The sequence below is a fragment of the Siniperca chuatsi genome, linkage group LG11 (genome assembly GCF_020085105.1).
Source record: "Siniperca chuatsi isolate FFG_IHB_CAS linkage group LG11, ASM2008510v1, whole genome shotgun sequence".
NCBI classification, from domain to species: Eukaryota; Metazoa; Chordata; class Actinopteri; order Centrarchiformes; family Sinipercidae; genus Siniperca; species Siniperca chuatsi.
Genome location: NC_058052.1, coordinates 10,768,738 through 10,783,823, shown reverse-complemented (window position 1 = coordinate 10,783,823; position 15,086 = coordinate 10,768,738). Strand labels below are relative to the sequence as shown.

At 39.7% G+C, this 15,086-nt stretch overlaps 1 protein-coding gene across 5 annotated transcripts in view; it reads right to left on the bottom strand.

The window, feature by feature from the left end:
• The window catches only part of macrod2 (mono-ADP ribosylhydrolase 2), a 390,748-nt gene that overhangs the window by 230,166 nt on the left and 145,496 nt on the right, over positions 1-15,086 (bottom strand). For all 5 annotated transcript variants that reach the window (XM_044213250.1, XM_044213245.1, XM_044213249.1 and 2 more), the window contains exon 5: positions 548-664. In XM_044213250.1, the coding sequence (XP_044069185.1) occupies positions 548-664 (117 nt within the window). The remainder of the gene's footprint in view (positions 1-547; positions 665-15,086) is intronic.

Sequence of the window (15,086 nt, the reverse complement as noted above, 5' to 3'; positions counted from 1 at the left end):
ATGACACTCCCATCCAGCCATACAACAAGCACCGATCATATTAATTATCCTCCAAATAACAACTCCCATTTATTACAAATTAGTTTTCAAAACTAATAAATTAAGATTAAAATGTTTTTATTTTGGACATTAAAAGCATCCCACTCTGTTTTTGGATTGGACGCTAATGACCCCAGTCATTAAGTGCTGGTATTCAAGTGTGTATATATGTGGGCATGTGTGTGTGTGTGCGTGTGAGTTTCATCTGCAATACGATCATGTTTGTCCAAACTTCATAGTCAACTATGACCTCAGTTCAATATATGATGCATGTGCACACACAAATTGCAAAATCCTCAGCTATGCAAAAACAAAATATTTTTTGTCAGTACCAGTGATTTTCTGCATCGATGCAATGCCAGTGCAGTCCACCAGCTGGTTCAGGAGCCTTAGGTTTGAGTAAATGAGGCTATTTTATAAAAACAATACAGATTAATGCTGGATTGTACAATGTTTCATGGCACTAATGTTTACCACTAAATCTTAATGTTCACTAACTGATACTCACATCTTGCAGGGAGATCATAGCCGCAGGTGATCTTGGCTTTGCCGGTATCACAGCCATTTAGTGAATGGCACTCATCATACAGACAGGATCCTGCCGCTTTGTGTATGCAGCCATCGACTGAAACACAAACAGACATACTTAGAGTTAAGACCTACCTGAGAAAAAACATACAAAAGCAGGCACACAATAATTAGCAGTTTGTGTGCTTTATCATGTCGAAACAAACAAGCATTTACAGGAACAGGACCAAGAACAAGCTGAAAATTCACCAATCATGAGTTTGATTCTGGTTACTGAATCTCTATGTTCTCAAATTATCTCCCTAGCTCTGTATCTCCTCTCTGTAGGGAGATTGTGTCTGCCATAGTGTGCTGTGCCTGTTGCTGGTAAATATTGACGAACTTAGGAATGAAATTAGCTGGGCTAGGATCTAATAACGCCTCCACACACAGTGAAAATGAGACTGTTCTTCCTGTAATCCCTCTCGACTGTCAACAGCAATATATAGTCAGATCATTAACTGTATTTTCTGCCCTGTGGTGGGAATCTTATATCTGTCCTGTTCTCTGTGGTGAGCCTGTTATGATGTGGATCTGTGTTCTGATTCTGTCGCGCTCCCTGTTGATGTGTGCGCCCTGGTTCTGCGGAGACCCTGGGCCCCCCGCCCCCCTAAGGTTTTAATTTTACCGGGTTAAGGCCGCGATACACTTGATTGATGGCATGTCTTACACAAGGAGGCAGAGAGATAGAAATCAACATTATCCGTCTCTGAAAGCCTGACATCCCTCCAAGAGCATGTTATCAATCACACTGAAATATCATAAAATCCTCCTCAAGTTGTCCTGTAAAAATCCTCACAAGCCATTAGAGGATAACAGAGCCAGGAGGAGGAACAGTAGCAGTTGGACAAACAAACGTGTCTTTTCTTTGGTTTCTTTTTGTAAAGACTTGGCCAATGAAGAGAACAAGTCCCTCAGACTGGCTTTATCCATCAAAGCTAAACAATTGAGAGTTAAGGTAGCCTGCAACCATTTTTTTCATATTCTGAACTGATGAAGAAAACAGAGGAACAGAAAAAAAATCTGAATTTATATTCCTGATAAAAGACAAAATGTGACTAATCACTATCTTCATCTGTAGTATAATAATTATTCACGTAAAGTGCAAGGAAAAAACTGTGAAAAAGGGATGAAGATTAGTTATACACTATCTTCAAAAAATGTACTTTGCTTTGCAACACAGACAAAAGGTCTTTTGATGAGAGATGGTTCTTTTCTAAGCTCCTTTCAATTTCTCAGGGATGAGTCAACGACAACAGCTGGGCGGAAGATTTTCTAGCTCTATCAATCATCTTTAATGGACTGAGGGACAGGCAGTTGACAGAGACGAATCCTGATGGCTTTTCGAAAAAGTAACATGAGTCTGACAGCGATGTGGATATGAGGAGGTATCGCTCTGGTGACAATGAAAGCTACTTAACACAGAGCAGATGTAGTGCTGGCTGTAGGCTTGGCATTTTTATATTATCCACTGTGCAAACAAGACTGTCCATGATCATCAGCCACACTTATTTGCATCACAATTGCTTCTTAACATCTCGCAAGCATGAATTGCTAAATGTACAGGCTGAACTCAAAGCTCTGGGACTGCAAGCATGCTTCTCATTTATGTTAACAAAGTCGCTCCTGCCATATAACAAAACACTGCTTTTATTTTTCTATAGTGTTTTTGTTACAGCACTGAATTAATAAGATTTAAGCAGCTAAATGTGTTCACCTGATGTTGCATACATCATCCAAGTGCATTTTCCCAATGTGATATGGAACCAAGGCACTAACAGAAAGTTCACATAGGGGCTATGATAAGCCATAACGTGTACTGTGGGTTTTCGCAGTTTTTAAACATTTTGGAGGCTATCTTGCAGCAGCTTCATTCTATGAGTATATTGTACATCTTTTATTTATTTTATAATATTTTGACCACTAAATTGAAGCTAACAAGGTCATAAAAAAATGGACACTGAAGAAGTCACATGACTGGCAATTTTCAAGCGCTAATTGCTCAAAGATCCTCAGTAATTTTATTGGCTGATCTAGCTGACTCATCTGCTTGTTAAACGTGCCAGCTGGATTCAGTCTTTCAACAAGGCTGGCAACCTGTCATTCAGGTGCACTAATGCAAAAATAAGAGTATATATAGAGTAAATGTGCTGCAATATACTGGTCAAGCAGAAAAAGATTAAAAAAAAGAAAAAAAGAAATAGGATCTTTGAAGACTGAACAATGCAAAGACTATTTCTGTTTGTATTTATTTATTATAATGTAAAGTAATTGGGCTGTTCCTACAAATACCTTGTTACAACCTCACATCACGCAGGAGAGACAGTTCAAGAGCAGGAAAATATCCTCAGTGCTTCCCTAGTACAGATGTAAAGTACACTATGATCTTTTCATGGTCATATAAAGCCAGCCAGGTTAGGAAAATGTAATAATGCCCTCCTCCAGTTTTCAGTGTTCCCACAGGAGTCTATCATCCCCAGACACTTCTTCTCATCACTACCAGGCATGGCTGATCTCTTACCCACCTTGGGAACCGAGTGAGCAAAAGCAAAAAGGGGCTCTGTGTTTTATCACAGTTGCTGAAGAATAACATTGTAGATAATAGTTTCAGCTTCCATTTCGCTGCTGCTCCTGTTCATGGTTGCATAAGCTACACTGAGTGTGAAACTCTTTCTCTGATGCTATTGAGTGTGTCACTGTGCATCTAGTGTCAGCGAGTCCCTACAAACCTGGAAATTTGTTCACAGTGCCTGTGAATAGAGGAGAAGATACTGAACTGATCTGGCTGATTGCCAGAATCTCGGATGCTGCCGCTACAGATTTAATTTACCTGCTTTACTTAGACCGCTTCACGGAATGAGTGAAGTACCACAGATGCCTCGTGGGTGGAATGTGTGTGTATTTCTATGTGTTTGAGAAGGAGATATAGAGAGGAGTAGGGAAGCATAGAGACAGAGAGACGTTTCATAATGTAATTTGTACTTTCAAATTCAATCGCAGAGTGGGTTGTGAGGCAATCAAAACTTGACTGTGAACACATTTTTCCGTGTCCATTATTTAGGCGACTAAAAGCAGATCAGAGTTTCCGTAAGTAGAGATATGACCCACATGCAATTTGGCCATCAATTTATTTTCTCATTACAACAGCAACCTCAGATTCTTGTTAACTAAGAATTCTCACTCTCCTGTTGTTCACAATGAAAGACCAAGATAAACAATTCTGTATTTTGAACATTTTGATTACAAGTTACATAGCTAATTCGGCTTATCTATACATTTTATTCAATTATCAGGTGAACATTATTCAACTGAAATTTTGCAGTTACACAGTCAAACCTCATAGTAAGTAAATTTCATGTGTCTAATGAAGTTTTGTTATCAGCCATAGCCCTATCTGTTTGAGTAGTTTCAATAGGACTCCTGAAAGCCATTAAGTGTCTGTGTCCCTATTCCATTCTAAATAGACGCAATCATCATATTCAAATGCTTAAAAAACATCAGTGTGCCCATAGTGATGATGCACCTGCATCACAGCACTGAAAGGTGATCAAAGGGACCTCTCTCTCTCATCTCCCAGCTTTCAGTCTGAATCACATGTCAAGCAGAAGCCCTAAAATGAACATGTGCCTGGCTATGTGATGCACAATCAGTGGTGCCCAGTGCAATATTTCAACTCCTGTTAAGACTTCTTTATGGAGGACATTTCATTTAACATGCTTAATATTCAGACGGCAGCATCTGCTTCTGTCCACCCCACTACTGGGCTTCCTCAGCCCCTGTTGAAAAATATAACAGTTAATACCTCATCTATCTCTCCTTGCAGGCTGCCACTGCTTTAGGCTGGGCCTATGTGGGACAAAACATTTATTCATCTTCTCTGAGTGCCTTGCTCAGAGAAAGCTTCCCTGAGCAGCCACTCCAGCAAGTCCGCACAGCTAATGAAGATAACTTTGAGCAGTGGCTGGACGGCATCCCTCTGAACTCATAATGGGAACAAGAAGAGAGCAAGAGACAGAGGCAGAGCCATATTGAGAGAGACAAAGGAGACGAGTGAGTGTGCGTGCGAGTGTGTGTGTGTCAGTCTAGAGCAGTTTGAATTAGTTACTCAGCTGTAACCTTGGCTCCTGCCATTGTTGAAGACACCTCTGCCTCGTCCTCTCAAGGCTCCGTTCCCACATGCATTAAGGGACTCAGCAAAGCTCTGCTTACTCTCTCTGGGCTTCTCCCAGGCAGCCCGAAAACCAAGGGCTTTCAATCGCTCCCTCAGACACAATGAATACCTGCTCTGCTCTCATTACAATACCCTGCTTTTCAGAAATAGTGTCAGCTGCAATTTTCTCTCCTAATTATTTTCCGCTCCTCTGAGGGTTAGGTTCAGGACTGGAGCCAGAGGAGGCAGCATGGGGTGGGCAGGAGGGAGGGGGGGTGAGCTGGATTCTACCTGGCAGGATATGGAGAAGTCTGAATATCAGTCCATAATCTAACAGAGGGGAATAGATAGTCATTCATATCGAGGTAGGCCTACACGTCAGCTGCTTGCCTATGTGGGCATTACCTGCTGAGCCACTGAGACCTCAAACGCCAACACTTCTTGTGGGCAGGTCGGGCGATCGAACAAAAACTTTTATCAATACTCTCTCACACTGGGAGTTGCAGTTTCCACACAGAACCAAACATATTCCTAAAACTATTAAGCCATATATTCCCTCTCACCTATTTTTTTGTAGTATCCATGGCAACAACATATTTCCTCTCGCCTCACAGCACTTTTCAGAGCTGTACACTGATCAAAGCCCCTCCACAATTCCACCTCTGTGATTTACGACACCATTTTCTACTCAACTAATTTCACTGAAGGAGATAATGACATGGATTAGTTGCTAATCAAGTGCCAATCAGAGATCTGGCTGAACTAAATGTCAGGTGGAATATGTTCAAGCCATTGTGGTTACTCCCTTGTGATACTGGATTATGCGTCCTAATCACGGCAATTTTGGATGCAACAGGAGCCAGAGCTCGCTCTCTACTGTAACCAAGTTCCCAGGAAAGGGATAATAATCTCCATTTTACCTATAATGCCCAGATAAACAAGGGATTTGGACTAATAGAATGCCAGTCAGATAGTCACAGATGTTACTCTCCAAAGTGACATAAAATACCTCAGGCTTACACGACTCAGAATTCCCCTGACACTGCTTCAGTATGTAAGCAGGAACTAGAATAAATGACATAACAATCACAGGTTCCACTACAACACAACAGAAACCCTGCTATTATTATTGTTACAGTTCAGCCCAAGTTGACAAATATGTCAGCAAAGATTGGAAGCGTTTTCTCTGAAATGGCATAAAGAAACCTAGTAGGTTACAGTTTCAGCCTTAACTATTATAACATACTGTGGATCGCATCAATAACAGAGCAGTCTAAGGCTTATGTAGAAATCTGGACATGTGGCTGAAAGTTTGCCAGTTTGAATATGCAGACAAGCAATAAGAAATCTGAAGTGGTGAAAGAGAAACCTCTAGTGCAATGCCCTTAAGCAAGGCACTTCATCTTTAGTTGCTCAATGAAGCAGCATAGTACCCCACTGTAGCGGATTGCACCTCCCAGCTGTGAACGTGAATACGTTTATGAGTGACAAGCAGGTCTCTGCCGAAGAAAGAATATGTGTGTTTAAAATGAATGATTAAGAGAAACATACAGAACTATTTAATGGCATAAACAAATTTTAATTAGATTGTTATGTTCACTGAACATATCCAAACTGTTGAGAAACAGTTAGATAATGTTTAGACATAACAATTCATGGCTTTTATTCCATGTCATAACCTGCTCTTTTATACTGTTCCTATTAATGTCTCCTTTATCATATCACACATATATCAGACTAACGTGGCCAGGATTATTGCAGTTGGTTAAAAACAGAGCTTCTGGCAACATTCACAGCACCTTTCCACCTCCTGCTGACACTGTAATTCTTGGATCGTGTGTTAGTCAGAATTTATTTCAGTGTACCATAACACATACACACTTCTGTTAGTTTCCAACAATTTAATAGGTAGTTGTGCTAATATTAGCATGGTACCCAGTTAACCTTTCTACACTACATTTTACACCATATGTAGATCTGTTCATTATGCTGAGAGTAAGCCAGCTACCATTCAGCTCCCTGTAGACAGATTTAGTGAAAATTAAGTATTTTACCATTCTTCAGAATAAAGGACAGTGAAGCTCAAAATACTGATTTAGTATATTCATGGCAGTATTCGTACTACTGAAAACTGCATTAAAACTAGAGTTGGATTTGAGGAGCAGGGGATGAAGTTAAACATATTAGGAGCACACACTCTTCATGTTGTTGTTCCCAGGGCCGTAAAGGAATGCCAGGTTAGGTTACCACAGCTCATTTGACTCATGTGTCGTTGGAAACCTGGAGTCTGACAGCTGCGGACGGCTCGGTGCCAAACCCCAGCCGTGCTGAACTCCCTGGGACAATAGTGACGGCCCGGGTCCTCACGTTTAAAGATGTTGTTTTAACTGCTCTGTCTTGTTGTTGCAGCATTCCCTGTCTGAGGTAGCGGAGTCACTCTGTCCTAAACAACCTGAAGTACACTGTCTGCATTCTTTACATGACAGGGGTACTGCTTATTCTTCTAGCAGGTCTAGGTTGGCAACACTTTATTTGGATAGCCCAATGCTGAGTCTCATCAAATAAATGCTTAAACATGATTTTTTCCCCTAGTGTAACTAATAAATTTAATAACTCCTACACTAAAATGAGCCCAGACATTGACTATCTACGGACACGAGTTTCACTTTAAACTCCACAGATGTCTTAGTGACAAATTGTATTGAGTTGATAGGACATGGAGTATCAACAAAGGATTATCCAAATTAGGTGTGACAAGCCCAGTGTGGTTTCCAGATCTCATTTGTAGTTTGCATGCCTTAGCTATAATGGTTTGTATTTCCTCACAGCACAGGGAAACTGTACAAACCCAAATGAGCAGGTATGCATGATGTTCTCTGCTTTAAACTAAGCTGTATTGTTGTTATGGTGAAATGACTGGCTCAATATCTGTGGACATGCAGGTGTCCAGCAAAAGGGTGCCAGGATATCATCAAGGTACCACTGCAAGGAACGTCTTTCAAGATACCATTCCTGTCATTTGGAAACACAACTGGCCTCATCCCCATATCACAGATTGTGATCACAGTTGCTTACAGAATGGTATCGTGTCCGATGGAAATCCACCATTTGTGTGTTCTACTACTCTATCTAGGTCTCAAAAAACCTTTCATTTCTGGGTGTGAGGTGCCCTAATAATCACAGATAAACACAAACCTCCTCTTACAGCTTCCTCTCCCTCCTTCAATATCACACTCATTTTTCACCTTTGACTCCTCATCCAGTCTCTTATTACAAACAAGCACTCTGTCAATGTGGCTATTATCGCCTCGTCTCCTAGGTTAGATTACCTTTGGCACCCCAGCTTTCCTGTTACTGCCACGAAAGAGGGAATGAAGGAGAGTGTCAGTAGACAGTATAGTATGAGAGACTCTCAGATCTTTCTCTTCCAGCAAAACCAATCTGAAGTGCAATGTGTGTGTATAGGTTGGTAGACACACACGTGTGTCTGTTCGTCAGCGTATTTTATTTTTGCTTGCAGAGTAACCTTAGTCATTAAAGCTCCTCTAAATGCGGCTTCACACCACAATGTAAATAAAAATTACCTTTCTCGTTCATGTGAAATATATACAGTAAACACATTTTCATTGGTTCTTTTGGTTCCTGGGCAGAATCAAAGCATTTCTGAACAACTTGAAAGATTATTAACAAGAACAACATGACATGTAGTTAATTCCTCCCTGTAAAGGATTCTGACATCAAAGAGCTCTCATAGCGGGGGTTTACCAGAGCCGTACATCTTGAGTACAAAGGTAGTCAACATGTAACCCACCACCACCAGGAAGCATCTCCTATCATATCTATCATAAGCTTGCCACCTATCTCAGTGGGTTAGGAGCAAATCAGCTGCCAGAAAAGCTAACATGAAATATGCTTTTTACTAATTTCAAAGTATAATCCTGCTGTTGACCAGTAAGGGCTCCCCTTGGACTAGATTGAGTCAGAACCAGATGTGAATTATTGATTAGATAAATCATGTTTTTACTTAACATTAATGGAGACCTACCACTTCCATCACTACTGCCTCATGGAGTATTTCATGTTCTTAGTGTGTTTTTAGCATTTTATTAATGAGAGGAAGCTGTATCAGTCAGACACATCTTTTTGTTCCTTAACAAAATACAGCCAGCTCTCCTCAGATGAGGGACTATTTGGAATCAATACAACACACACACGGTTTCATTCAGACATAATTAAATGTTGCCTCCTGAAGAAATTGCCCTCTTTGAGAAGTTAGGCTAATAAGGGACACACTAATGTTGAGAAAACACGGCTAGAAAACACAACCCCCAGAGCGCATCCTGGACAATTTCATCATAAATTACTTCCCTGCACAAAGTTCATCTTTGAGTCACCCAAGAGAGCCTGCTGAATGATGGTAAAGGATGGCTTTTCTAAGAACAAACTGGCAAGAGGTGAAAGTTGGAACAGAAGCACTTTGTTCGATGCATGCACTGCTCTAAGAAGCAACAACATTAGACAGGACTAGACAAATGCATGTAATTATTGAGCAATCTGAATAGCAAGCTTTAAGGCTGGTGAGGAGAGAAAGAAAGCATGGCTGCTGCTTCAGACTCTTGGATCTTCAGGCCAAACTCTCTGGCAAGTCCATAATTGTGGAAATGAAGAAAGATGGAGTCATTCAATGAAAGGCCACTGCTTTGGATTAAAATGCATGAACAGCTGTTGCTATTATGCATGGTTCTTTGGGTTTGCTGGTGCAAGGCGCATCTTTAGCAAAGCCTACAGCCTTGTACAATACATTAACATTTGCAAAACAGCACACGAGGCATGTCAAAACCACAGATAGCTATAGAATTAAAAAGGTCATCATAGTTTTGTATTTCTTGATCATTAACCTTATTTTACCTGTGAAAACAGAGGCTCTGGATGTTTGAATTCCTGTTCAACTGAAGCAAATAGAGGACTCTGAAAATATGACTGGCTAAAGGACTGGGAACATCCTGGTTTATATGAAGAACTGGGATTCCAGGCATTTTAGTGAAATTTCTATTGCTGTTAAACCAGGAGCAATAAACATTTGGGCAAATCTTAATTTTATCTTAATTTTTATAACAATGCTATTTGCTCTTGACTTGTTGGCACAGAAACGTATGTAAAGAGTAGCCTACAGCATTAATATCTAAGCTTATACTCTAGTTACTCCCCTCACTCCTGTCTACCAACAACTTGCTCCCTTATCATAAACGTGTGTATAACTGTATAACATGTAATGTCTAGCATATGTAAATCTGACCCAATGTTATATGCATCACAAAAACTGTAGGGTAGGACAAGCTAAAACTAACATGGTGATACAGTGCAGGCTCATACCACAGCTTTTACATTTCATATGTTATCAGTATATATTACTTTATATTTTTAGACTTACCAGATCAAGCAACTATGTTTGCTGATGTCACTAAGAGATTGTGATAATATTTATGAGGCTCTTGCTGAACTGAACTGTGCATGTTTGAAATGCTTGTGGTAGCAGCCAAGGTATGGTGAGTTACTGTTAACTACTGCTACAGTGGAAGCCATTTCTCAAAGCAGTGGAAAATGTGTGCTATACACTTGAGTTATCCTTATTTGCTTTATTAATGTTTACATCTAGTTTTTCTTCAGTGTATCCTATTACGCCATGCCGCTGCTTCAGCCCAATTTTCCAAAAATGTACTTCTGTTGTACTTTTGGACAATAAGGTTAGTTGGCTGGCTTTATTAAATTCCTAAATTGATGAGATACCTGCATCTCAAGAGTTTACTGTAACAAGACACAGCAAAGTCAGGCTGATATACCTGTCTGTGATGAGAACTAATGCCAGTACTATCTTAATTGGAGAGGAGTGCAATTTGGTAAGTTGTTTCTGCAAAGTTAAATAACTCAGCAATGTCCATGTTATGCATTTTTAAGATATAAGACAGACACACATACATTATAATTTAATACATATTAAAAGAAAAAGAAGTGCTTTCAGTCCCACTGTGCAACAGATAATAAATCCTTTCATGTACTGATGACTGAAAAAATAGAAGTCATGCTAACAAGCACTAAATAAGACTGCATATCTTATTTAGTGTTTGTTAGGATGACTGTGTGTTCACTAATGGCAATCTAACATTAGAATATGCAAGATATGCTTCAAGCTGTGGACTAGTGTGTTCTCTGCATGCCTTTTCATATTTATTTAGTTGTTCCATGTAGCTCTAGCCTTAAATACATTTTATCTACATAGCCATTGGGGAAAGAAGCTGGATTTAAAGATGTGACAAACTTAAATTTATGTAAGTCTTTTATCATAACACTGTGATGTATGCCTGAAAAAGGAAGAAGCCTGAAGAATTAAGGTCAAGCTTCAAAATCAATACAATCATAGGTAAGTGTTTTTCTTTTCTTTCAAAGGAGATTACCAGAGTTCTTTAGATGATTACCCATTTTCTATTATGCTGAAACTGTAAACAAGATGATTAAAAGGAGTGAAAATTAAATAAAATCACTAAAAACTGCTGGTGGGTACAAAATTATTTTTTGTCTCTTATGATCCTCAAGTAAAGGTATTTTAGGAGTGATCTCCACAGATTTATATGTTGACTTCAGAGGTATAACAGTCTAAAATGACTGTATTAAAGTTTAAATTCAAAATGTATTAACTTCTCAAGTGTTACTCAACAATAATAATGATTTCTTTTGCATCAAAAACAAATACATAATTATGGAGATTCCCTTAACTGTAACCCATAATTCAGAGTAATCAAAGCACTTGTCAAAAACATACCCAGTGTGCCTCGCTCCTATAAAATCATTACCCTTCTGTAACTCAGAAAGTAAGCAAACAAAGAGAAACAGGCCACTGGGGCCAGAGCTTGCGATAGCCAGCATGGAATCCTCTGCAGTGATTTATCTGACGGGGCCCTGACAACTTTCTTGCAGAATCCCAAAGTGTGCTATCTACTAATTGAGCCTGTGTCAGCGCAGGGGAGATTAAGCGTCCGCAGCTGCCCACTGAAACGTCTTCCCCAGGCCCAGCTGTGAGACACAAATCAAAGGCCCCGGCACTGAGACGAACCAGCACAACACAGAGCCCACCTCCACAAAGCTCAGCAGTAACGTCCTGCCATAATTACTTGTTTGGTAAATATCTCCAGTATAATGCCTGATCGTGACTGTTAACCAAATCTGATCAATTTTGACACTTAACTGATGATACAGATCAATTCTAACGTGCTGGGCAATATAAGAACGTATTTGCTTTGCTTTAAAGATCAAAAGCAGTACAGCAGTACTACAAGATCTACAAAAACCACAACGGCAGCGCTACAGCTCTGTTCCCCTATGGGTCAAACAATGTATCAATGCTTGGCACACTATTCATAGACTTATAAACATGCCTATGATTTGCTTCTTCACTCCCTGTTCTTCATCTTGCTGTGCTTTTCTCCCCAGGCCCAGTTGCAGTAAAAAGGCTCTAGTAGACCTCTGGGCTCACTCTCAGCTCCCCACATCCTCAGTTAAAGGCCTGTCGTCCTCCCACTGCCTCTACTTGTAAAAGTCCTGTGTGGTCTCAGTGCTTAACTAGTGGCCATGGCCTGGCTCCACCATGTGAGGTTCCTTGCTGCAAAGCCAAGGATTAACAGAAATGGGTCTTTTATAATTATACCGTTATGATTCCAGGCCTTTCCTGCTGGTCCTTTTAATTAAGTAGATAATTTTTCTCTGGGGAAGACCAGCTTTAACATACTTACCAGCTATTTCAAAAGCTGACTTTTCTCAGAACTGTGGCAAAGATCTTCTTAATCAAACCTATTATTTTGTTATGAATTAATACATAAAATCACATTTATGGGCATGCCAGCACTGCATGTGATAGGAACAAACATTCATTTGTGGGGGTATGTTAATGTGACTGTTGAAGCGTTATTTTTTTTGTCTCCCCCCCACCTCAGTGATGACTGAAGCTGCCCTATCACTGAAGGATGGAGGTGAATCTTGGAGGGTAATAGGGTCTTCTGTCACTCACGCCTGTGTGAGTGACAGAAGACAAGTCTAATAACGAGGGAGATGCCTGGTCACCCTCCCATTCAACCATTTCACTGAACTATCTCTGCTATCCAGTGGGCAGTCACGCACCCATGCAGCACCCACCTTGCTCTAGGGAGGTTTTGTAATTCAAATGAAACACTATAATGGCCTCTACAGTGACAGCATTCAGATAACTGCTTGTTCACAGCTTGGCTTACTGCCCATTAGTCATAAACCCCCCATAAATGCAACCCAAAATTATGATGAAAGAACAGAGACAGGCCAAACATTTTGAAAAAAATAAAATAAAATAAAATCTGATTTTTAGAGTACAAATACTTATTTACTACCAATCTAGAGAAAGCTAAAATAACAAAATACATAACATTTCAGTGTCAAAACTCTATGGTTTAGCGATTACAGAAGAGTTATTGCTGCGTTTAAACATTACACACTTTACTGAAAAAATACCATCATGCACAACCTTCTCTATCACAAACTGGCAGAGTTAGATATCAGTTATTGAGGCTATGATGGAAGCCATTGACCTTCCAGAGATGATATGTGGACTTAAAATACAGTGCACTGTCAACTCTGAGAATATTAGTTATCAATTCTAACTTTAAATCTCTAAGGTCAGCATATATGTCATCTAAGCGGTGGAGCAGCAGTGATGGATGGTAAAATAGCAGGCTACATTCATTGTTTTGGAGCTAATCTGATGATTTCCTTACAGCCTCTTAAGCAGGTTATGATCCATTTTTCATGTCTTATACTAAGACAGGATATATTAAATCCATTTCTGGCATAATTGCTGATGCCATTAAAGAAGAGATTAAGATATTATTAAAATCAGATTATTTTGCATATCAAGGTTGACTGTATGTCAAAAATAAGACACACACAAAGGATGGAAAAAAGCCAGAATTCAAGACTGGCATTGAAATACAATCTGTGTCCAAATGCACTGGTTGGCTGGTTGGCCAATGATCAACTCATGATCATCTCTGTGCATTACCAGCTGATATTTTGCATTTGCTGCTGTGGAAATGTGATCTGATTCCCAAATTGAGCTTGGTCATGCTTAACTAAAACTTGGGCAAGTAGGTGGTGAGGAGGAACAGACAACACAGATAAGGTGAACAGCAGGACACGTGATTCAAGATAATGTGCAGCCTGTAATTACTTTGAAAATAAGAGGAGGTCATCTTCCATTGTAGGAAACATACACACAATAACAACTAAGAGCTAGTGGGAGAAAATACGGCTGTATTTCATCTATATACAGTAGCTGAGTGGATGGCAAACTTCAGAATGAGTCATGGTATTTTCGCTTCTTGCATGATATTTGCTGCACAAAGACAAACACACTGCGCAAGACTGAATTTACACCCTGCAGGGATCCTAGTGCAATGTAAACCAGACAACCTCTGGAAGTGATCTAGCAGAATGAAAAAAATATTTAGATCACACAGGCTTTGTACCTTTCATTAACATTATAACACAATATTTATTCACAGATATAATATGCACACACAGGTTATATTTTATCATCAAAATCAAGCCAGTTTTCAATCTCTAATGCACCATACAAACAATATGTAATACTGAACAAAGATGTGAAATTGCTACCAATCTCCATTTGCAACTCTAAGCATCAAATTTGAAACTGACAAATATAATATGCTGGAATATGTAAACTCTTGGATTCTTACAAGCCTTTCCAGTATCTTGGCATTTAGCATTACAATTGGGGATTTAGTCAATAGGGAAAGGGGCAAACACAAAGCTGGCCAGCACAGAGAGCTGGTACAGCCTTGGTAAACACCAATCAGACTGGAAGGGCCAGTGCAGCTCACAGACAGAGACTAGAGGTTTGGCTCTTTTCTCTCTCTCTTTGGGGATGCTAGTTTGAGTATGAGTTCAAAATAGTGTAGTATTCATGATAATATTACAAATTGTGAACTGAACAACTTTGGTTTATTAAAATGTTATTCAGACATAATAAGCACTTGGGAAATGACACCTTGGGCTGAAAGGTCAGTTACTATTGACATTATGGGTCCTATTCTTAAAATGGCCCAGATGAAGGAAAGTAAGACTGTAATTTAGCTGGGCACAAAAGTGATTTTTTTTTCTTATCCATTTAATACTTTTTTTGGCTCGCCATGGCTGAAAATAAGTTGTAAGTGCGGCTGTGGGGAGTGTTAATACAAATGAAGCAGCATGGAGGTGAGTTCCCTGCTTTTGAAAGGAATGGCAGGATGTA